The sequence below is a fragment of the Antedon bifida genome, chromosome 4 (genome assembly GCF_963402885.1).
Source record: "Antedon bifida chromosome 4, ecAntBifi1.1, whole genome shotgun sequence".
Taxonomy (NCBI): Eukaryota; Metazoa; Echinodermata; class Crinoidea; order Comatulida; family Antedonidae; genus Antedon; species Antedon bifida.
This window is the reverse complement of record NC_136229.1, coordinates 29,958,472-29,983,767: the sequence shown is the minus strand read 5'-3', so window position 1 is coordinate 29,983,767 and position 25,296 is coordinate 29,958,472. Positions and strand designations below refer to the sequence as shown.

The window sequence follows — 25,296 nt, the reverse complement described above, 5'->3', positions numbered from 1 at the left end:
TTTACATCCAATAATTAATGTTATTAAGTGTTTAAATTCATTTACTAAAAGTAAATTATTAAATGTGGTAAAACTCTGCTTATAAAAGTTCTTAATTGGAGCAACAAGACGGCGCGATGACCCTATAATAATCGGTGTCTAGTTTTCTACTGGCCGTCGCCTAATAATCTAATTTATAGATTAAATGTGTCTGTAATGTGTGTCTTAAAATTCAAATCACATTAGCTTGTTTCTGAATGTGATTTAGTCACGTTAGTTAACACATTTCCTAACATTAATTCTCAGTCTACTTGAAAATAGTCTAATTACAATACACACTCATGTTCTCTTTCTCGCATAAACTTTTACTTGAGTCCCCAGACAACATATCACTAATAACTTTATTCTATTTGTTAATATAAGTTTAGTAGGAAATTATTTGTTTCAGATATGCATAATATATTTCCTTCCACATTTAATTAAGCCAAATATAAAATTAACCGTTTTACAAAATGATCTGATCTCATACTCTGCAATGATTCCTTACACATTAGCAAATGCTGATAATAAATTAATGTACATTTTAGGCGAATATTTTGAAATTAATGAGGAATCTCTCACTATTTTTTATAATTGTTTAAAACTTGGAATAAACAATCAAAGCTAAAAAGTTTTTCTAGCTTGTTAATAGATTTATATTTTGTATAATTTCATAAATGTTTAAAATTTAAATTTTACTTGTACGTAAAATACTCAGTATGTTTAGTTTATGTTGATTTGATGATGATTTATTGTTTATTCTGAAATTATTGATATTTTTTTAATTGATTGTGTTTTCACAGAGTTTATGGGGTCAATAAATGCCCAATCTTACCTACATTTTTACCTCACTGTTGAAAGTTATAGAGTAACTGCAGAACAGAAAATATCCGCGATTCACTTACAGCGAAAGCATCCGTCCAAAATCGCATCATCGCACGAGTTAGAAATGTTACGGAATGAAGCTTGGAGTATCTTTGAACAGTACCTAACTGAGGATGTGAGTAACATTTATTTTGATCACTCATAATCAAAATTTCACAACAAAGTTTTAACATTTAGATTAGTTTTCTTTGTATACACATATACATATCATATTAATTCTTCTGACATAATTTAGTTTATTGTTCATGAATAAGAACAAGCAATACTGTAAATATAACTTGAATAAAATGTAAATGAATACAAAAGGTATACACTATGAATAAAGAAAGAATACATGTGGGCTACAGAAAAAAGCAATACTATAGATATTGAACAACAAATAAATAGTACAATTATATCGTTCTAGTGTAAGAAAGAATACAACAAGTTGCCGTACAGTATTATTACAGACCTGTAAAAATCTTGTATGAATAAATTTTTGTTGGTGAATTTTAATCATGTATATAAATTAATTGTTTTCAAATATAATGCAGATTAAATTTATTATAATTTTTCTATTTTTTTTCTACCTCTAAATTAATTTAATACTGGAGTTTGTGTAAAACTTTACGATTATGTCTATTTATTTTAAATTCAATTCTGATTGTTTCAGGCATCCCATCGAATAAATATAGGGGATGATACGGTGTTAAAGAGAACACATCAAAGGATTAAATTAGGAGAACCCTCTGAGAAAGTGTTTGATGAGGCTCAGAAACTGGTAAGTTAAAGCAATGACAATCTAACAACAGGATGCTAAGCTCAGAGGGCTTATCTGTGGCTGTGACACGATCAATTCTATGTCACTTAACAGACACCGCGCTGCAAAGAATATGTACATATAGAAGTAGTACTGTTGGTATTTGTTGTAGCCAGACTTAAGATCAAAGGACTGTTACGAGTTCCTACCTTGACAAGGCAAGCTCAGTGTCCTGTTGTTAGATTGCCTTGGTTAAAGTTACATACCTACCAAATTTGAAATCTTACCCATTTGCTTGTACTAACTTCTTGCTAGGTTGAAGAGTAAATTGAGATTGATTAATTATAGTACTGTAAGCTCAACATTTTACTTAAAAATTAACTAATTTCATGGGGCAGAGTGGACTGTAGTGAGTGCGGTTGAATTGTGTAAGCTAGGCCTACATATACAGTAGGCCTGGCATCAGTGTGAGCTGATGATTTTGCTATAGTGTTGCTGAGTTAAGCTAAAGTTTTGGCAGTGTAGTTTACTGTACTCTCTTGTTATTGTTTCTTCCTTGAAATCCATTAGGCCATTATTACCCATTATGTATTGTTACTTTTATGATTTTTTTCTTTGTTTATTTAGGTATATAAGATCCTTCAGGAGGACCATCACTACTTAGCATTCAAACAGAGCTCATCCTATCGCAAATGCCTGGCTGAGTTAGACCTTTTAACATCTAAGACCAACGGCAAACTCGTTGACGATGACAATCAGTTTGACTCGTCCCCAGAGAGCAGTATAGCTGCGGTAATTTCTAATTAAATTTATGTTTATTGGTAAAGTTTAAGCCTTTAAAAGCATGGCATTTTGCTTATAACTAATTTGATTTAAAATTTCTATTAATACTTTTGAAATTATTTTAGTGTAAATGTTATTGTTCTATTAAAACAAATTTCTTAAACTGCATACAGTATAGCATACAACTGTAAATTATAAAATATTAGAGAAAGAAGTTTAAAAAAAGTTTAATATTAGTGTAAATTATAGTGTTTTGTTTAATATCTCTACAGTTGTTTATCTACTTATCTAGCCTTCTGTTATATAGAAAAACCTTTTATTATTATTTATTACCTTCATGACATCATCATGTCCATATATAGGCACATCACATTTTCCCCATAAAGTTTGATAGTGTAGACAGAGCCTTACAGCCTTTAAGAATATTGGTCTAAATTTACAGTCATAAAATCTACTGTAAATGTTTTGTATTATTTTTTTTTCTTGTTTATTAAAAAATATTTTTAACTGTTTTACAGTCATCTGAGGATCTGTCATCATTAGGCAGCGCAGACTCAATGGATAACATCTCAATGGAATCTGATCTTACACCAGATGCATCAGTTAATATCAATGCTGAAATATCAAATGCAAGTAGGTAACACACATACATGAAACATATATTTATTATTATATCCTGAAATTCACTCGTCTATCAGTTATCCAGTATTCATATCATGTATAATAAATAAAGAGTATCATAATGTTCATATTAGACTCTGGGCCTGTAATTTATAGTCCATATTCATAAGACACAACAAAGTCATGCTATATAATTTAGGTTTTATGCAAAATGTTTAAAGAAATATGTTTTTGCTGTTGTGTATTCAAATTTTCTCCATGTTGTTTATAATTTTTTATATTATTTTTTTTCCATTCTTACCACATTTTATATATTGTTTTATGATGTAATTTTAAATTGATTTCTTAACAGATTTGGAATTCTTAGGACTAGTAGAATGCATTCCAGTTAAAGGCCATTTTGGGCGACATTTTTTATTTCAAATTGGCACCTATTTTCTTTTTATTGACTTTCTAATTACTCTTTCATTGTTCTTCAGTACCCAGTAAAGACATAACAGGTAAAGTGTACACCCTGTACGTGATTCGAGTAACGCGCACTGACTCAAACGAACACACAGAGATCTGGGATGTGTATCGTCGATTCAGTGACTTCCACGACCTGCATATGCGACTGACGGATAAATTTGACAGTGTAGAGTCTTTACAATTACCGAGCAAACGAGCATTCTTGAACACAAATAAAGCATTCTTGGATAAACGGTTTAAGTCTTTGACATCGTACATTGAGGTTTGTAAAGAATTTTGAGTGCTGGTTCTGCTGGTATTGTACAAAATTGTACAAGTATTTAAAATTTAACAATTTATTTATATGTACAGGCATATAATAAACTCTCAACTGCCCAGTGATATTCTATATTATTAATTAATATTTTAAATGATTAAGATGAGAAAATGCGGCCCAATCAAGATTTGAACTAGGAACCTTCTACTTGATATAAAGACGTCAAACCATTAAACCACTTAAGCTTTCATGATATAGTTCAAATTTGGTTAGCACATCTATTAACATTAAATACTTTTCGATAAGATTTCTATATTTGGAAAACCTTTTCTCATGATCAGCTGAAACAATTTCAACAACTTAATAATGTTTAAACATGTTATAATTAATTGATTTTTTTTTTATTTGATGTAGAAATTATTATTACATGAAATGTGGCTGAAATATCCAGGGATGCTGAATATCATATTGAACTTCTTAGAACCTGGGGAGTACTCGCGCGGCAAGAGCAAACTAGCTCGCAAGGTAAGAAGCAATACAGTCATTCTAAGTCTGGTGATAATATTTACACAGACAAGCGGTAATGGTAATAAAAATATAGAATCTTTGTATTCCTTATGACCATTTACACACAACTCGGAGCAGACGGGCGGTTTCTGGTTAGGATAGATACAGATTCTATGTGGGACAAAATAGTCTTAGATCGTCGAAAAAATTGGAAACTCCCTACCAATGGAATATTGCTATTTTTGTTACAGGTATGGACCAAAAGATAATATGGAGAGCATCAATCAAATGTCAAACTCTATGCAAAAATACATCAAACATTTTTCAATGTAGTTTTTCTCCCTATATCTGCATGTATACCGCTTTACAACATAAATAATTTGTATTCATAATTATTACCTTAATTTGCCTCATCTTATTTATTCTATTAGAGTATACCACCTTCTCTTATGTCTAGTACTAAGTACTTGGTAGGTTCTATTTGGACATTTCTTTTTGCATGTCCAATCATTTTATTTTGGTTCAATCATTTTTTGTTAAGCTCTGTCTACACTATCAAACTTTATGTGACTAAAAAATGTGATGTGCCTATATATGGACATGATGATGTCATATCACTAACACATTTGGGCATATCACTACCATATTTGGGCACATCACACTTTTTTTGTCAAACTAGTTTGATAGTGTAGACAGAGCTTTACATTCTGCTCAAAATTAACATTTTATGGCGTGACATTTAAACTTTGACATCTGACCACATTCACAAGTTTTATCATTTAGAAAAAAATCGTTACTGCATGGTTTTATTTACCTTTTGAAACAAATTTTTAATTCAAGAGGGATTTTCTCTGGTTTTTGGAGAATTTGTAGTACTGTAGATCCAATAATTAAAAAATAAATGGAAATCTCTTCAATAAAAATGAACAAATTTAAACTAAATATTGTGTTTTTTTAACAAATATTTTAACAACCTAAAATTAACAATAACTTTTTCAATTCAATTTATGTTTGATTTGTTTAATAGGTCCATTTCAATTTAATTTGGTTTCATTTGTTTGAATTTATTTTATTTTTAATATATTTTTATTGGAATAAATAATTTTATATTATAAACAACACATGTATTAAGGGTCTTTTACACCTGCTCCAGTCCGACTCCGGTTCAGCTCCAGCGAATGAAATTGAATCTTAATGACCCGCCACGCATCTGTGTACCAATTATTTTACTCTATATGCACATAGGCACTAGTCAGGTCATGAAAAAATAAGTCACCAATACTGTACACGCAATCTGACTTCAACTGAAGCCAAACCGGAGCAGGTGTAAAAGACCCTTTATGTCAAAGCTTTAAACATAATTTATAGAAGTTTTTTCAATGCTTTTTAGATTCATAATACAGTAGAACCCCTTGTTAGGGGACATTCTTCACTAAGGGGATACTGTCCTGTAAAACGAATGAAAAACAATATAATATACAAATACTGAATGTTTATGAGTGCAATGGTACAAATAATTTCATTCGATGAAAGTAAAAATGTTCTATTTTCACTAGGCTTCATGAAATTATTTGTACCATTGCACTTGTAAACATTCATTATTTGTATAACAGCAAAGGCATACAGAAGACGCTTTGTTGGGTCCAAAATTGTCCACTTAATAGGGGTTCTACTGCATGTATCATAAAAACTTCATACAGTTGTTCATAGATTCTCATACCACAAATATATTGATTTGCACAAGCTTGTATACTCAATAAAATCATAGGCCTGCTTTATCTATCTGAATCTGAACATAAAAAAACAACATAAAAAAATTAAATTGTTCATAGATTCTCATACCACAAACACAAGCACCATGTTTTTTCCAGCTATATACTCATAAATCATAGATTACCTTATCATAGAAATGTAGTTGACCTTATTTTAAAATTCCACACTTTTAAATCTCTATCAACATCAATTTTTAGTATTGAAAAAAAAATGATCTTGATCTCATATCCATCGTGAGGCTATTCTAATTTTTGTAGAAACGTTCTTTTTGAAATTAAATGTATTCTATGGTGGCTTTCAAGGTCCTGTAGAATTGTCTTAGAACTTGTTGATTTTTATAAAGTAGTTTTGAAGTACAATTGGCTATGGCAAAACCTTGGAGTGTTTTAATGCTATAAGTCTCAATTGTAGTGGAAGATATTTTATTTTAAATTAGATTGGAAACAATATAGTGGTGTATTGCAGACCCTCTTTTCATTTTTTACCACCCAATAATGATGTACACAAATGTATGGAAAAATAAATGTATGGATATGATCATATCACAATACTTTGAACAAATATAATTTTTACTTGTCAGATGGACCATATTGTGAACCCTCTTAAGAATGTAGCCCATTCTGTGAAGTCGATGCCTGGCAACCTAGTGGATGGCGTGTCTGCAGTGGGCGACAAGATGTCTGACAGCCTAAACAAAGTCATTTTCAGCAAGGTAAGCAAACAAACCAAAGTTCTCAGTTTTTTTACTTAAATATTCTTAACTTTCTTGACTTTAAGTTTAATTAATGCTTGCTGATTTAGATTGATTTTGGCTATATTAAAGGCAATCTTTGATTGTCTCTAATTAATTTCATTTTTTATTGGTTTAGTGTGTTTGCATACTGTTGTACTTCTGTATTAATGAAGATAAAATATACACCACTTTGTTTAAAACCCCTTAAAAAGGGTTTGATCACAGATCACATATATTCCATATATGAAGTTTAGAATGCATGGGTTTTTCATTCTGTAATTAGGTAGTTGTGTGCTTGCTGTTTAAAAAAGGCTTCATTATTGTAATTAATGTAATCACAAATATTTAAGAGTACATAGACATTAGAAATACTTACCTTAAAACTGATTTATTATCATTGCTATTTTATAAGTAACAATCTGTTATTTATTATGATTCGTGTTACATTTTGTATATGATTGTAAAGTAGTTGCAGTCTTTTGTTATTGATTTACATCAAGTTTATACTGTGCGATGTACAGTAGTTTTTAGTATAAATACAAATATTTAATACTAATATTTCAGAATTAAATTAATCTCATTCATATTAAGTATGTTTTCTCATTTAGCATTCTTTAGAACTTATGAAAAGTTATTTCACAACCTGTAACATGCAAATCAAACCAGGTCACCATCAAACAGCCACCGCAAAATTACCCCAAAATCTGCTTCTATCAACAGATCTAGTAGGCCTAGCATGTCAAAAAGCACTTTAAATTGAATCCAAACACATAAAACACTTTAAGAAAACCTCTTTTTTATATGAAATTATATTACTTTGGTCTAAATAAATTCCAATAAATACATCCACTGGTTCCTCATCAGCTATTTTTCTGTCAAAACTTGTGAAAGTTGAGGAAAAAGAAGGCACATTTTACAGGTTGGGAGAAATAACAACTTCTAAAGTTCTAATGACTGCAGCATTAATATGCTTTGCGATAAGGTGTATGTATATTTATGTTTTATTTTCGTTGCTTTTACTTTTCCTTCCTAGCCCCATCTGAAAAGAATCAAGAAGGTTTGTACAGTCTAAGTCAGTGTGCAGCAATTTATATGCGTACCTCACACAAAATAATAATGCAAACATTTGCAGTGCCATAATACTTTATTTCTAGCAATACTGATAAGGTCAAAGGTTATGATTTATTCATCTCCTATGCTTTACTGCTACTATTTTATAATAACTAATATTAATTACATACATTTATTATAAATTTGATTTATATTTATAGTAGCTGTGTTTTTGTGACTAACTTTTATGTTATTTTTAACTATTATAAATAATTATATTATTTTATTCTGCCTAAAAACAAGCTTTCTTTGTCTGCTTTATAGAAAAGTTTTGCTAACATTATTTGCTTAAACTTTATTAATTAGTCAGAGTAGCAAAAAAAGCATGCGAATTTAATGATTATTTAAATACAATAATTATTTAGGAGATTTAACATATATTTATTTATCATAAGAATCATGAATATTATCTAATCTCTCTCTTTTTTTACAAAAAATGTGTAAATAAACTACAAATAGTGCAAAAAGTGCACTAACAATGGTTAACTAAATATTTGGTCAGAAAGCATTAGTTCCAGACTCTTGTTTTAGCTTGATAGATTTGCACCAGCTGTTGGTTAATATACTATACACTCAATATCATGACTTAATTAATATAGTGCATAAAACTAGCAACAGCATAATTTAGGTACTAATTCACCGAATTTACACTATATTTACACTATATTATATTATTCTGAGTACTAAAATGTAATTCAAATTTTTACTATACATTTGTTTGGTAAAATAATGTGCTGTACAGTTTAACATAGCATACCAGTTTGGTTCACACTAGGATGCATCAAAGGAAAGATTTACCCAAGCGACAGAGCTTTGTTTGTGTGTGTGTGTGTCCTAGTGGGAACCAAGCTTCACTTGACATAGCTGACTGCTCAGTGCGTTTTCCAATAACAACCATGATAGGATAAACATTAGATTGTCTGGATGTATACAAGTAGGGAGTTGACAATCTAGTCTTACTTTCTGCTTATACTTTGTTCCATCATAGATTTTTTTTACAAATGAATATTGTTGTGTAACTTGGTGTATTTATGAGTTTGTATCCATCACAACCAACATTGCAGAATGCTGTTTGCTGCTTAACCATGGTTGAAATATAAATACAGTGGCCTAACACTTAATCCATCTATTTAATGACCCATAGTCCGAATCTCAGGTGTATTTCTCTCCATTGATATATTTTTGGGTGTGAGAGTATTTAGTGTGGACCATAAAGAAATGTAAATGGTAAATGAATATATCGTATCAATCAATAATTATATTTTCATCATTATTTATTGTTTAAAACTTTCATTTTATTGTTTTTCTTTTACTATTTGTTTTGTAATAATATTTATGTTTATTGTTTTTACACATTTCATTTGTATTTATGTTCACTGTGATCATTCTTTTCAATTTCATTGCAAAAGCCGAGTTTAGCGAGCTTCAGGAATTTGAGTTTCAGACGCAAACAGCAGGTTGGTTTTTGTTTTCACATTTTGATGCCAGCTTGAGGAGCTCAAAGACTCCTTAACTGCTTCAAAATAAAATGTTTTTGTTGGTATTGGTAGCTTAATGATAAACTCTTCAGTCATCTGTAATTTACTGTACTAAAGAGTTGGTAAATAGTGTGTGTGATTCTTTGTAGTTTATCTTAAGCTATTCTATACAAGGACTGCACATGGCTTACAACATATTGCAGAAGAATGAGAGATTACACTTACATGGAAATTGAATAGTTTTCACTAGCTTTTCGAAATCTCCAGAACCACAAAGTGAATCCTCTATTTTCTAAAGAAGCTGCCGGTTAGAAAGAAACTGTATGTGCCTCTAAAAATGTGCTCTTGTGCTACCATTCAATGTTTCTTTCTCTGTTTTTGTACCATCTTCTGTATTTTTCAATACTGTGCTACATTAGTGTTGCAGTATGCTATCCTACTGTCTGAGGTCACGAACACTGGTCTATTTTCACAGTAAATTAGCTTCACGAGGCTTGAATTTAGCCAGACATCATCTTCACTGTTGCCAAAACCATCACCATAAAACAACACCACCATAGTATTACTTCAAGCAAATACTATTGACAGTTGATCTTCCAAATCCTTTTTCTTTAGCCATTACTTATGGATTGTACACACATGCTCCTAAAAAACAAAGTCTTGTCTTCCTCTATTTGCTTCGTACTACAATAACACTTTTGCTAAACTATAATCTGATAATGTTCAGTTGTGAAATATGCTGCAGACTTTACTTTCTCTCATTTCCTTTGCTTTCTATTTAAATAGTGTGCAATTCAGCTTTTTTACGGGGTCAATGACTTAATATGACCTGGATACTAGTACTCTTTGTATCAATGACCTCTTCATCTCTTTCCATTATTTACTTTGATATTGTTTATGTATTCTGTAGTGACAAGTACAATATTCTTTTATTAATTTCTCATTTACACTAAATAAGGATGATAATACTTGGCACAAAGCCAACTTTAATAATTGTTTACTTGATGTAATGGTTAATTAACTATTTAATGCACTGGATGGGATATTATTATTGTATCATACATTGTATATAAAGGGGTTTTTATCGTTGTACATTGTGATATGACCTCTGTGATACTGAAGTTTAGTCATGTACTATACTTTTAGTCTTTCTCTAAAATTGAGGACAGTGACTATATTCATAAATCACACTTCGGCTAAAGGAATCACCATTAAAATTTAAAATTCATCTTATAGAAAAATCCTTAAACATTTATTGACTTAAGTGAAATACTAATTGTATTAATTTAAGGAATTATCTCGCTTAAGTGTGATTTGTGAATAGTGCTACAGGTTCTTACCTTTTACTATCAATTCTTGTTGTTGGTTTATTTATTTATGACTAAAATTATTTTATTAAGAGCATCACCGGGTAAATGTTCACATAATCAAAATCAGGTCTAAACTCACCACTGTTCTCATAGCTTTTGCACCCGATACGCTATACCGTATGTAGGAAAGCATCGTTCTATCATTTTACCTTTTAATAATTAGTATTGCAAGAATATATATGCATGGTAGAATCATAGAGATACAGTACACCCAATAAAATAATATTTCTATGGTAGAATTAAATCTTGTAAGATGATGTTTGATATAAAAAAACAGTCAATTATAATATTAAAATGTGAGAATCCAACAAAACTATTAGCAGCTTTGTTGTATTCGAATTACAGTGATTATTTTAAGAGTTTTGCATGATATGAAATACTATAGCAAGCAACAGATTGTTAACAATCATATGCACATGTTTGCAAACCCATTGATACTATAACCTGGCATTTGGAAGCAGAATTATTGATACACACATGACTGTAATGATGTGGTCACATAAACTTGTGCTGGTGATAGTCAATGGAATTAACACATATCTGGTGAGATAGGGAACGGTTGGTCATTGCACATGTGCCTATTAAAGAACACAGTGCACTCACAGGGAGTTGGGATGTATGCTGGTTTCCAATTTTCCATCAGAGGGATTCCATGTCCATGGATTGTCATTGGTGTTTCTGCACTGAATATATCCAATAATTACCAATAATACTTTTATTTCAGTTCACTCCAAGAAGCCCATTAATGGAAACAGGAAAGGTTTCAGAAGTCCTTGATATGGATGTAAGTTGAAGTTTTCATTGATTTTTTTATGAAAGAGGTGTACAGTGATTGTTAGGGGATGGAAGGATAGGAAGTCGTTGAAACAAGAGGTAGTGCCTCGCAAGGCTATGTAGTGGTTAAAAAGGGGCAGTTGTTGATAAGAGTAGAAGTGGTTTGCAAGATTAGCTAAACAGTATTTACCAGGATAGGCAGTGGCTACCAAAGAATGACATTGGTTTGCAAGATGGTCAGTGGTTCCAAAAGAATGGCATTGGATTGCAAGGTGGTCAATGATTTCAAAAGAATGGCATTGGATTGCAAGGTGGTCAATGATTTCAAAAGAATGGTATTGGTTTGTAAGATGGTCAGTGGTTCCAAAAGTAGTGATCTCAACAATAGCCAGTGGTTGGCAGGATAGGCAGTGTTTTGAAACAGTGGAAAGAGATTGAACCTTGAATTGATTGTATATGTAAATTGTTGGAGAGACAATGCTCAGTGACTTGAAATAGGAATGAATATGTGGCACTTCATGTAAATCAATTAAAAGTCTTTAGTCAAACTGTAACTACATTGTCTTTGTTTTTTTTTTTTAGGAAACTGAAAATATCCCACTTCGTATCATGTTGTTATTAATGGATGAAATCTTTGACCTTCGTTGCCGTGACCAGTGGTTACGGCGTCGTGTTGTGGCATTCTTGCGACAGATAATCAAGGCAACACTTGGCAGCAAAATCAATGGGTTTGTATTCATTTTTTTGGCATTTACAAAGGAATTGTTCCTCAGTATAGTTTAAGGAGTATACAATGCAAGTTTTTATTATTAGCTACTGATGAATAAAAAAATAGTGTTACAGCAAAAAAAGAATTGTGTTTGTTTTTGATAAATTTAGAATCACTTTATCATGCACTGTCTCTGTAAATCAAAAGTATATCGACAACAAATTATTTTAAACAAATCAATTTATTTTTTTAATGAATTTTATATTCAGAATACAGTGGTAAATTTGCTTGTTTCTTTCATAATAATGTTATTTTTTTTATATAGAAAAATTGTTGAACAAGTTGAGAACTTAACTTCACCAGAGCAGCTAGCCTACTATGTAAAACACTTCAGGTAAGAAGAACAGAAAATATTGGACCTTCCATCCTAACTACATTAATCTTCTTTTAGTTGGTTCCCACCCTACATACATACCTACCTACCTGTAGCTTCTTTTAGTTGTTCTTTGGTCTTCCATCATACCTACCTACCTGTAGCTTCTTTTAGTTGTTCTTTGGTCTTCCATCATACCTACCTACCTGTAGCTTCTTTTAGTTGTTCTTTGGTCTTCCATCATACCTACCTACCTGTAGCTTCTTTTAGTTGTTCTTTGGTCTTCCATCATACCTACCTACCTGTAGCTTCTTTTAGTTGTTCTTTGGTCTTCCATCATACCTACCTACCTGTAGTTTCTTTTAGTTGTTCTTTGGTCTTCCATCATACCTACCTACCTGTAGCTTCTTTTAGTTGGTTCCTTAAGTTACGTCATCCATTGCTCCTCTTCTCTGAAGTTGTAGTCCAGTTAGAAGTTCCAACATATTTTTTGATGCCCACCTTCTTCTACTTCGTCTTCTTCCAGTTATTGGTTTCTTTTTGTCCACCAGTTGTCTGTTATTCTTAAAGTGTCTTCTTCAATTTTTTTATAACTGATGGGGACATATAATTAAAAGTGTACTTATTGTACTATATTGTAAATACAACTTATAGTTATATGTACAGTTCTTTAAAAACTTTGATTATTTTATTTTTGTTTAGGGATTCATTTTGGCCAAATGGTATTTTGGCTGAAGAGCAACCTGAACGAGATGAACTAACCAAACTGCGTACAAGAGTAGCCGCCAAGACAAAGCTACTAGGAAGTGTATCAGGTAAAAATGTATTCAATATTCGCTTTTGAAACTAAATTTTGTGTTGCAGTTTGGTTTCAACCAATAGCAACTTCAATGTTTTTAACTTAATGGTTGTTTGGTAGTTGAACATAATATTGTAATTTACCTTGATTTACCTTGACCTTTAGACTATAAACCTGTTAAGGTTTGTGAGTCCCTCTTTGAACATCTTGGTTATATGGCTCAAAATGGATTTCGTGTTGGGCTAGCATTCTAGTTCTTAGTCTAAAAGCCATAGAAAAAATATAGTGATTTTCTATATAGAATAAAACTTTTCTTATTGTTTGTCTGTTTCTATACAACATATGTTTTATAGAAATTAAATATGTGTATAGAATTTCTATGTAAAAGTGAAACTGTTTAATTTTTCTATAGAAATTGTATGATTTTTGTAATATAATAATATTACTTGTAAATATAATATTTGTATTTGTAAAATGTTATTTATTAAAAGTCTCTATAGACTATTCTATATAATTATATAATTCTATACAGTATTATAAAGTTCTTAGACATTTTTTTAAGGACTCTGTTGTTTTGATTTGTGATTTCAACAGTTTCTTTAACATTTTTTCATTTTTCAGATGATCTAAAGAGTTTCATTGGGGCTGAAACTACGCGACATGGAATTCTACGAATGTTTGAAATGTTACAGAACGAAACATTCAACAAACGATTTGTTTACGTTTGTCTTGAAGGCTACATAGAAACGGTTTTTCCTGAAAACAAATTTCCAGAGACATTTCGAAAATTACACTCTTTATCACAAAGAGTGCGTGACCGACCAAAAGAAACAATGAAACGTAGCGAATCTGCCAGGTCACGTGGAAACTGGTTAATGCGATCGTTTAAACGGAAACCAGAGGTTAGGTGACGAAAGCGAATGAACATTATTTAGAGAACTACAGAACATTCTTTTTACAAATGTGTATAAATTTGCGTCATCAGATACAAAACTTTTATTTGTAATATTTATCATAAAACAAATCATACAAACTAAAAGGAGAAAACTTTCTGAATGTAACTAAAGCAATATGGGAAAAGTTTTATAAAATCACATCAATTTAATTCACCAAATCTATTAGACCAAATTCAAGAAAAATTGTTTTTATCAATATTTTAAAGAATGTGTACTATACCCATTATGACTATTTTAAAGGTTTCTTTATTATTTTATTGATAATTTTTATATCATAATCAATATTATTTTTGATTGATATTTTTGAACTAATGAAATATTAATATTTGATGAAACTCTGTTAGTCAACAAGGCACTCGTCCATGCATTTATCATTGAAAAATGACAAAATGTAACATAATCAGCCAAGTAAAGGAAAAACATCTCTAAAATGCTTACAAAAACAATTCTAATACCAGCTAACAATTTAGTCATTTTAAAACTTATCTACTGCAATATCTTATTCAATATTCTTTGATGATTTAAGTCTAGAGAAGTATAGACGCATCTCTGTGCAGTCAAGTGTATCATGTTAACAGAAATTGACGACAATGTGCATGATTTATTAGATTGCAATTCCTGATTTTTTAACATTACGTTATTTTTTGGGTTTTTTTATGCATATCATAAATATAGTTTAATAATAACTATACATTTAAATTGCCAACATTTAGTAACCTTGTTTATTTCATTACCTTAATTTTAAATATATACAATATAACTCGTAGTTATCATATTTGTTACCAAATTCTATAGATCTATTTATATTTGTATTCATGTATTATATTCCACTAAAACAGATCAGCTACTGAATAGGAAAAAAGTGTAGCTATAATTCAAAATATATATCATTGTGTTTAATGTAACTTTATCTTTCATGTTTCTCATTCCATTTATGTTGTGTAAATGTTTTTATTCTTCAGATCTTGTATTTTACTGTATAGCTCTTTTTTTCCCGCAGCCCTAAATTTATGCGATTTTGCAATTCATATATAATCATATATATTTGATGATCATCATTGTTTTGAAAAATAATTAATTGTAATTCTTTTATTCACATTTTTTCAACTGTTGAAAGCCTCTAGTAAGCCTAGGCTTTACGAGTGACTGTGTATAAGGTAGCTGAGCCTACATCATTCTAGCTAATATAGTTTGCCAGAAAAAAAGTGTGATGTGCCCAAATATGGTAGTGATATGACATCGTCATGTCCATATATGGGCACATCACATTTTTTTGTCACATAAAGTTTGATAGTGTAGACAGAGTTTAAGTTTCATTTGCGTGTGCTTTTTAATTTTCAACAAAAAGGTCAAAGTTTGAAATCGCATTTGTATCAAAATGTTTCTGATGTACATGACACTCTTGTTACAATGGCGAAATTCTCTGAAAGTTAACCCATCTCATTTTGTTTTCTAATAACATGCACTAAATCTCTCGATATAATTTTAGGGAAAAACCTAGAACAAGATCCGTTTAATACATATTTTGGTAGTGCTGTCAATTTTGTTTTATGCATATCCTTATATTATAATTTGAAATTATTATCTATGCATTTTTGTTACATGAGCTATTATGTATGAGATTATGGTAAATAAGCTATGTATGTCTGTACAATACATAGACATATGCATTTATGTTAAATACATTAGCTATGTATTCCCTTATGTTAATCAGTATGCATAATTTATGATAATTTATAAGTTTACTTAAAGTTGCTATACGTATTGAATATAATTTATATAGGAACATGTGCAATAAGATATATAATTTGTATATTATTTGTTTTATTTCAATGATCTTTGTACATAAAACTGAAAACACTGTTAGTAAAGTTGCCTATGTAAATAAATTTATTCCATGTGTTTGTATGAGACGTAAAAACGTTTGCTGGCAAGTTTTAGAATGGAAAAGGAGTTTTGAAAACTTTTAATTAATTTATTTGTTTCGGACACTTCGCCATATCCAAAAGCATCAGTACACAGGGCTGGCATTCAAGTATTATACCTCCTTTCATATATATATATATAGCCTACCATACAAAATGCAGATGTTGGCAAACTGAGGTGTATGTGAACTATTGAGTTTTGATAGGCGATGTGAAAGTTAATAACTTTAAAGAAAAACTCACTAAGTCAAACGTAATGCCCAGTGGCCATATTCACCATTCACACTTAGGCTAAAAGAAACATTTAAATTTTAAACAGAATAGAATACAATTAGGGAAAGACTTGAATGTTATTGAATTAAGTGAAATACTTATTAATTAAGAGAAATATTTCAATTCTCACTTAAGTGGGATTGGTGAATATGGCCACTGATCAATAATACAAATTGATTACAGTAAAACCTCACTCATTTTTTAAACACCCCTATTTAACATTTTCCTGTGGAACAATTGAGGGCCAATTTTAACACTACAGCCAATACCATCCCTATTTAGGGAAAGGGAAAATGGGAATACTGTATCTATTCTATCTTGTGAGCTCTACAATGTACACAAACTTCATTATGTAATGTAATTTTAAAAACTAATATCATGTGTATAAAATCAATCCCATATGAGGATGTGAAAACAATTAAGATGTGAATAGCAGCATTTTGGGAGAAAATAGCAGTATTTGACAGTAAACTAGTTCTCTTTAATTATACTTCAATTAATTAATTACTATCAATTGATTATAAAATTTCAGGAATAATATATCACATTACTGCCATTCTATTTTTAGATTTTTGTTTGTTTGATTTCTGATTGTGAGTTTGAAAATGGAATTTTTAGATAATGTTAAATTCAAAACATTTGGTGTGCTTAATTCTATAATTACTAATTATCAATTATATAATTGCCATTATTAACAATTTATATGATAATGAAGACGAACCTCAGGAAAGTAATGTTCCAATTTACGTAGGCATCCGAGCAAGGGGTGAATCACCTTTTCATAGGGTTTGGTCCCACTATGTTACAAGGTGCAGCAGTACATCTCTAAATATTGGCGAAGCTTTCTGCATGTCAAACAGAGAGGTTTCGTTTTTCTAGTCTCGTTTGGTACAGTTTTTTCACTCGTAAGATTTTTTCTCTTTCTTCCACATTGTTTGTTCAATAATTTTATTTCTGTTGCATGTGCGTACAATCTAGAGCCTACTTCCACAGTACCCAATGTCATGGAATATTGTTGCAAAAATAGATAGCAATCATAATTATAGACAATCTCAGACTGTAAGCTAAAATAGGTAGTCTGCCATTTTTTAGTTAATTAGTTGTACTTACATTTTCAGCTCTCGTATTGTAAGTAAACTTCTATAATTTTCTTTTTTTTTTTACTTGCTTTCAATCATCTTTGGATTTACCTAATTTTTGCATTAGATGTTTTATTTTAAACTTTTGAAAGTCTTTAGTTGTCTTTTTCATATTTCTAGTATTCCTTTAATTTTTGTCCGTAAGTGATTCCAGCTCAAGTATACATATGACACGCCATGTGTGCCAAAATGTTTATTTTTCTATGAATATTAAGCTGAATCGCCGTCTAGAGAACTAGGTGTTTTCCTATTACCTTGATTTTTTAAAATAGGCATTCTATTTTTTTTTTACTTTTAAAAGCTGGTTGCATAATGTTATTGCTTGTAGGTTATTTTAGTATTTGCAACTAATGTTTGTTTTCAATTTAAATTTACTAGGGATAAACAATTCCATCTCAGAATTAATTTATGTAATAGATGCTTATGTGAAAATTCAATTTTTTATTTTGTAGAAATATTATTGTAGTGGCTCAACCTACTCATATGTTTGAAAAAAAAGTACATTTTGTAATAAAGATTTTTTTTATCATATTGCCAATATTTTGTTTTAAATTTATTTATAATTTAAAACATATACATATTAATCAACATACCCATCATGTTGTATTGGTGTTGTGACCAGAATCATATTTATTAAGAGCATTTTAGAATGATTTCCTTAAAATAAAAATGTTTAAATTGTTGAAGCATAGCAATAATTGTATGTACTGTGTTCCAATCTATTATTGAATTAGAAGTTAATACTGTATTGTAAATAAAAGGTAACTGTTTTGGTCATAGCGCCTTGTATATAAATCAAAGGAAAGAAATGTTTAAATAAAATATTTAGGTTGTATAATAAACACTATTGTGGAATTATATTTTTATTGTAACATGATCCAACCACAAACTTTCCCAGTGTATTTTGTATCATTTTGAGTGAATACAGATAAATAATATTACTGTAATCAACTTTGTTTGTTTTTTTTCTATGCTATTGTATTGTGAATGTGAAAATTAATGTCACCAAAACTGTATGTGGAGGGCTAGTCACAGCCTAGGTTCGAGATGGCAAATCGACTTTGTAAAAAGAAAAACTTTGGTGGTGGCGTTACATACCTTAGCTAATTTTTAGCTTGAAGGTCCAATTGAAATGCTGTCTTCTTGAATGAGAATTATATGTCCCATTGCACTCTTAAACATTCATTATTTGTATACTATCAACACCAGGAACTAACCTTTTCTAGCATTGCAAAAGATATTTTTACTTTTACAATTGTATTATTCATTAAATTTAATCCATTACACCAGGATTTTCCCCATCATAAATAAATCTATTACAACACATAGGTATAATAAAAATATTTCTTTTCACAAAAAGCCAAATTGTCACCTATAGAACTAGACTACATCTGGCCCAAACCCATATGCATGAATCGGGACAAGATTTGCTTCATAGAAGATAAAAAAAATCAATAATATTTTGATTTTATTAAATTAGTTTATTTAAATCCTGCCAATGCATTACAAATAAACCTGGTATCTATAATATTTACAAGTAATTTTTAAAGACAACGGCAAAGCCTGGCTATAAATGATGGTACTGCACTACACCAATGTATGGTATACAGAATATCAGTATCAACTTGACAATATGGATTGTATCTTTATCACATCCTTTTCTGTAAAAGTTGTCTGTATAGGTTCTATGAGAACCACCTTGTTGAATCACATAAGTACTAAATCAATATGCATTTACTGTATTTAATATTATTAATAATGCTAAAGAAATGTCAACATTTACATAGTACTTAGCTTCACCAGAAAACCAGTGTACAACCGTCTCACTACATGCTAGTTGTGTGAATACATGTATTTTACCATACATAGAATTTGTTATTGTGTGTTTCAATCAGGGAAGAGTGAACTCTTCCCTGGTTTCAACCATCTGCTATTCACTGAAGCGTAAAATTACGTAATTAATAAGATCAAATTCAATCTATTTAAACAGCATTTTCCAGAGATCTTTCTCTTCGTATTCATTCTCATTGAAACCTTTCTCATACATGTTGCCAGGAATCTGAGATAAAAAAAAAAATTGGAACATTTGTTACACTATTTTGGATAATTTTTCCAACATGAATGATAGACCAATAAAATATATCACATTTACCTCTTTCCATTCCCTAGCAAGATCAGCCATTTCATGAGCACCGAATGTGACTTCTGGTAGATACTTCTCCATATCTAGACATCTTGCAACCTTACCTTTATGTGAAACACTGAAGGAGAACAAAAATAATTTATTTAATTTAATTTATAAATCCAAAGGCAAACTACTGAAAACTGTGGGTATCAGTGGCTGGATCCCAATGGAGATACAAAATAAAATAAGAAAAAAGCTAAAACAAAACGATGAAGTAAAATTTGCAGAGCGTTCGGCAATACTAGCAGTTAATCAGTGCAATTGAGAATACTTAGATAATACAGATTACAAATCAATTAAGCACTGCCTGAAAACAAGAATAATAATAATAATTTAAACATTTAAGAAACATAAGACAGACAAGACATCACTTTTTTAAGGATGGGGATATTTAAAAATAAAAATTGTAAAACAAAACATTAAAAGATAACTTTTAGAATTATAAAAATGAAAAAGTCTGTTCATAATGATAACATTGATAATTAAATAACAGATTACAATGTTATGATTAAAATTCATAAAAATTGAACAAATTCAGAAAATAAACTTACAATCTATATAATCGGTCCAGCATAGCGTTTGAGAGCCCAGTCCATGCAGTGTTGGCAAACTCTAACATTTCAATGTCTTCAATTATCTAAAATATTAATGTAATAACATAGTGTATTAGTGGGAAGCTCTATCTACACTACCAAACTTTATGTGGCAACAAAATGTGATGTGCCCATATATGGACATGATGATATCATATCAGTACCATATTTGGGCAAATCACACTTTTTTTGTCAAACTATTTATATGATATGTCTGATGAGACATGACATCATATACCACGACTATCTAGCTCATGTCATGTTTTATGTCCAAAACTCATGGCTTGACTTATGTCTCATATCATGTCTTGTAACAACATATATCATAATGTCTTTTAATATCTGAATACCTAGGGTGCTCACAGTAAAACTTTTCTCATTAGGAATGTGCCTTAATTGACAATAACATAGTAACAGAGAACAAAATAAATAACAAATATAGTAGAACCCCTCATTTGAGAAACCCCTATTCAGGCGACACCCCTATTTAGGAGACACCCCTATTCAGGACACACACACACAATCTATTCAGGGGACACTTTATCAATGCTGTAATCTATGTATGTCAAAATATAATGCAATTTAACAACATAAAATATAGCATCCTCCAAACCCCCAGGGGGCATGCTGATTCCTGGTTTGTGTTTACCTGATCCACATCTCCATATGTGCTCCAATCATACGTCAAAATCTCACTTGTCTCTGCCATCTTTGGAAGAAACTGCTCTTTGTAAATAGTTTCTAAATGTTGTAAGTATTCTTCTGGAATATCTGGAATATTGTCCTTTATTAAAAAATAAATGATTAAATTGTAATTAATACAAATAACAATACAGTCCTAGAACCCGCCATGTTAAAAAAAAACATTTAAAGACTTTATTTCAAACAATGACAGTATGAAGAAGTGAAGTAACAAGTAACTAAATATATTTTTATTTTATTTTATAACAAAAAAAATGTTTCTTACTCCTTCACGTTCCTTGAGGCGTTTCTTAGCAACATCAACAGGTGTGTCTAGGTAAATCACTAGGTGTGGTTCACGAAGCCGATACAGTGATATTTGTTTGATTTCATTGTAGAAATCACAACCTAGAGAAATAAAATATGATAAATTTTATTCATTTGCTATTCTCCCGATTCCGGACAACGTGGGTTAGCCCAAAGATATCTTAATTTTAAAGAATTTGATGCCTACACAATTTCATTACTCAACTATGAATGAATGCCAACACTGAGGGCAGTAAATCACAAGATATTAATCATTATATGGGATTATTATAGTGTTTAAAGAATTTGCCGATGACATGCAGGACTAAAACAGTTAAGTTAACTTTGAATATATAGTGTTTAAATGGTACTTACATTGTTTTCTAAAGTAACCCATCTTGTACATAGCTTCCATAAACACAAAGTCACTGTATACCGACCTATCCATTACAATACCTTGACCTGCACAACAAGAAACATTCAACAGAATAAAGAACATTGTTGAACAACTATGAATGCATTTTGGTGACCATGACTGGCAAGTCAAGATAGTGCTTAAGTTACAAAAAAAATGTAACAAAGCAGTATATTATTTTGCAATATGTTATTTTGAAAACTGATTTAAAAGCATTGATTTAAAAGTTAGGACTTTTTTGTTGTTGATAAATCAGCAATGACCAGTATGTCCAGGTGGCCAATAAATAAACCTTTTTAATTTACTGGAGACCAGGACCTACTATAGGAGTTTATTTTTAACACTACAGTCAAATTTTACAATAATAGGAGGGTTAATATCCAGCTAATCAGTTTAACCTTTTAATTTTGTGACAACTATGACAACCTAATATTACTTATAGAAAATTAACAATTTACATTTGCATAATCAAAAGGTTACCTGTATTAAACAGATGCTCAAGCACATCAGAATACATCATAAACCGTATGCCATACATCATCATTTGCATACGAAATGAGTGTCCATCTTTTGCATATGGGTCTTTGTAAAACTTCTCCAAAGAAACATTTCCTAACAATAACAAATGAAATTCATTCAATCCAGGTTTCTATTGTCATATTGTGAATTCTCACATACACAAACTTCCATCTTTCCTAAAGTTCTGTCTACACAATCAAACTAGTTTGACAAAAAAGTGTGATGTGCCCAAATATGGTCATAATATTATGACATCATTGTGTCCATGGGCACATCATATTTTTTTGTCACATAAAGTTTGATAGTGTAGACAAAGCTTAAAGCCATATACTCAAACAAGGTTCTGCAAAGTAAAGAGTCTTTCAAACCTGCTCTGGTACGTTCACGTCCAGTTCAGATTAGCGCCAGATTGCGCATACAGCATTAGCGACTTTTCGTTTTCACAACACACCAACAGTATGCATATATATCGAGTAAAACGACTGGCACATAGCCGTGTGGGGCGTCGTGATAACGAAATATTGAGATGCAATTTTATTGGCTGGAGATGGACCGCAGCAGGTCTGACAGACGCAATGAGCATAATTACCAATAAATTTTTTGTCCAGCTTCTTTCCCTCGCCTAGTAGTTGTTCATCAAGATAATGCAAATGCGCCTCCTTCATGTATTTCATTCCAAGCTTATCTGCTAATGTTTTAGCCAACTCCGACTTTCCCGACCCGATGTTGCCATCAACGACAATTATCTTGCTTCCCTCGTGGAACACATTGTCAAATTTAAATCCTGTGAAAAAGGTCCATGGCGTTTCACGCAGACCACGACTTGGTACCTAGATTTTTTAAATGGTAACAAATTCACTGATTGTGAGTTTTACTTTCTTATTTATTAACTGAGTGAGATCAGATTATCTTTAATATAGCCTAGGCCCTACCCTAAATTTACTAAAATTATTTAGAGTATTGGTTATTTATTAATTCAAAATTTTAATGTAGGCCTGGGCCTAGGCCTATATATAATAAATTAAATAATAATAATTCATCTTCATGTGTTATATATATATTATATATATTATTCGTCTTGTTTGTACAGGGCAATAAATGAATAGGAATTTTAGGCCTAGGCCTACATACTTACCGATTGAGACGCCGGTACCACCAACCTGGACCTGCTAGAAAACTGGGATAATTTTGCTACAAGAACGTAACTCGAGCAAGCCTTCCTACAAGGCCGAAGCGTTCTATAGCCTAGCCTACAAAATACCGTACTGGCCATATCTCAACAACAATATCTTAGCCTAACGGATAATTTATGTATATTTTTTAACAAGATTTATCTTTTAGAAATACAAAACACAAGAAAGTTTTGGGGTTTTATTTTGGATTCTGCTCCCTCGATCCCCGTCTCGTTTTCGCTCGACAACCTGGCCCTCTATAGTTACCGTAAAACTTTCATGGAGCAACAAAAAAGGAACCAAAAACATCCATGGACCAAGCATATGGACCATGAATCAATCAATTTTCTAAATTACAAAAGTTGTGCAGCGCATTCATACTGACACAAATACATAAAAATGTGATAAATATTTGGGGAAATAATAATACTATTAATTAACAACCCAACTGCACTGAAGGGCGGGTTAGTATTACCCGAAAGCTCTGCTCAATTTCTTTGAGGTTTTAGTTTATTATCGTTTGAATTATTAGTACAGTAGGCTTGCTTTTTGCCTAATAGGCCTAATGTGTATCTCTATATATGATACAGTACTCATCCACCCACAGCATTGTCGTTTTTTCAGTAATTTGCCTTTTAATAACAACATTTAGGCCTATAACTCTAAAGTTAATGCTTTAACCGATGAAGTTTATTTTGAATGTCATTTGAAAATCATTAACATTAATTTTTTTTCCTGAAAATAAAATATTTCAATAATGCGAAATAAACATAATAACATTTTGATTCAGAGAGGTAACTTTTAGTACTTGTTTTGCCCGTTTTTTAGATTTTTTTTCTCCCCAGACAGTCACAAAATTTAAACTTATACCTAGCCTACTCCTCTGTATTTAGTGTTTTCAAATAGTCAATCTACTAATCAAAGAGCATACCCGTCGCGATAATATTAATAATCATTTTTTCTAGTTCTATGTAGACTACACTAAAACCTTTATCAAATTTGTGTTTTCTTCGGAGTTTGCTCGAGTTTTCAAACTAGGTTTCTGCAAACTTCTGCACCCGAAGTTCAACTGGTCTACACTAAAGCATTATAACTCAGAGTCCTGAGTTTGCAAAACCGTTAAGTGTTGCTATTGTAGACATGCTTCTGGAAACTGCAGCTAGCCGAGGTTCGTCAACAGTTTTACTATTGTTGATATCACGACAAACTTGAATATTGCTTTACAAGTATAAACTGTAGTTAAACAGAAGTTTGCCAGGGACTAGGCTTTTACATTGCTGTTGTGTGTTTTACTGTTTTTTTTGAGAGAAATAAAATTGATGCTAGATTACATCAGTTGGAAACTAGTTTTCAGAAGTTGGAGACGCTTTTTATTGTTTAATTCAATATAGGCCTACTGTACTCTCAAAGATAAAAAGACCACATCAGTGTTAAAAGCTGCTTTTTTTCCGTCGCTCCACACTCCATTCTCTGTCATCAATCTTTCAATCATTGCTGGACACTGATTTTAAAGTACCTGCTGATAAGGTAACGATGAAATGAGTAAAATGAATTAATGCACATTACCCTCTTGTGAAATGTTAATTGACAGTCCGGCATTCAACTTGTATAGAATTATTATAAATATTGTTTTTAACCATGTGCACAGGTCATTGTGAACACTACAATGTAAAAATAGGGTTTAGATCTTAAACATCTATTTTGTACCAACTTTTTACAAACTAGTTTGCTGAAAT

At 30.9% G+C, this 25,296-nt stretch overlaps 2 protein-coding genes across 5 annotated transcripts in view; one reads left to right on the top strand and one right to left on the bottom strand.

Moving 5' to 3' along the window:
- LOC144841539 (sorting nexin-13-like) overlaps positions 1 to 18,611 on the top strand; it is a 40,534-nt gene extending 21,923 nt beyond the window's left edge. The window contains exons 12-25 of one of the 2 annotated variants that reach the window (XM_078697919.1): positions 822 to 1,018; positions 1,556 to 1,663; positions 2,270 to 2,434; positions 2,944 to 3,058; positions 3,526 to 3,776; positions 4,185 to 4,295; positions 6,631 to 6,762; positions 7,817 to 7,840; positions 9,303 to 9,350; positions 11,466 to 11,525; positions 12,098 to 12,243; positions 12,550 to 12,618; positions 13,300 to 13,412; positions 14,018 to 18,611. In XM_078697919.1, the coding sequence (XP_078554045.1) occupies positions 822 to 1,018; positions 1,556 to 1,663; positions 2,270 to 2,434; positions 2,944 to 3,058; positions 3,526 to 3,776; positions 4,185 to 4,295; positions 6,631 to 6,762; positions 7,817 to 7,840; positions 9,303 to 9,350; positions 11,466 to 11,525; positions 12,098 to 12,243; positions 12,550 to 12,618; positions 13,300 to 13,412; positions 14,018 to 14,307 (1,829 nt within the window). In that variant the 3' untranslated portion in view covers positions 14,308 to 18,611. The remainder of the gene's footprint in view (positions 1 to 821; positions 1,019 to 1,555; positions 1,664 to 2,269; positions 2,435 to 2,943; positions 3,059 to 3,525; positions 3,777 to 4,184; positions 4,296 to 6,630; positions 6,763 to 7,816; positions 7,841 to 9,302; positions 9,351 to 11,465; positions 11,526 to 12,097; positions 12,244 to 12,549; positions 12,619 to 13,299; positions 13,413 to 14,017) is intronic. The other variant, XM_078697920.1, reaches the window with a different exon arrangement.
- The window catches only part of LOC144841564 (NADH dehydrogenase [ubiquinone] 1 alpha subcomplex subunit 10, mitochondrial-like), a 242,600-nt gene extending 218,796 nt beyond the window's left edge, over positions 1 to 23,804 (bottom strand). The window contains exons 1-10 of one of the 3 annotated variants that reach the window (XR_013612039.1): positions 23,524 to 23,804; positions 22,978 to 23,218; positions 22,350 to 22,481; positions 21,830 to 21,916; positions 21,435 to 21,556; positions 21,117 to 21,251; positions 20,426 to 20,511; positions 19,842 to 19,950; positions 19,616 to 19,748; positions 19,563 to 19,583 (exon numbers count right to left, since the gene is read on the bottom strand). Coding sequence is in view for 1 of the 3 variants with exons in the window: in XM_078697971.1 (XP_078554097.1) it covers positions 19,668 to 19,748; positions 19,842 to 19,950; positions 20,426 to 20,511; positions 21,117 to 21,251; positions 21,435 to 21,556; positions 21,830 to 21,916; positions 22,350 to 22,481; positions 22,978 to 23,218; positions 23,524 to 23,661 (1,131 nt within the window). In the remaining 2 variants the exon portion in view is untranslated. Of the gene's footprint in view, positions 1 to 19,161; positions 19,749 to 19,841; positions 19,951 to 20,425; positions 20,512 to 21,116; positions 21,252 to 21,434; positions 21,557 to 21,829; positions 21,917 to 22,349; positions 22,482 to 22,977; positions 23,219 to 23,523 lie in introns of those variants that run through there. The other 2 variants (XR_013612038.1, XM_078697971.1) reach the window with 2 other exon arrangements.
- Positions 23,805 to 25,296: the final 1,492 nt, after the last annotated feature.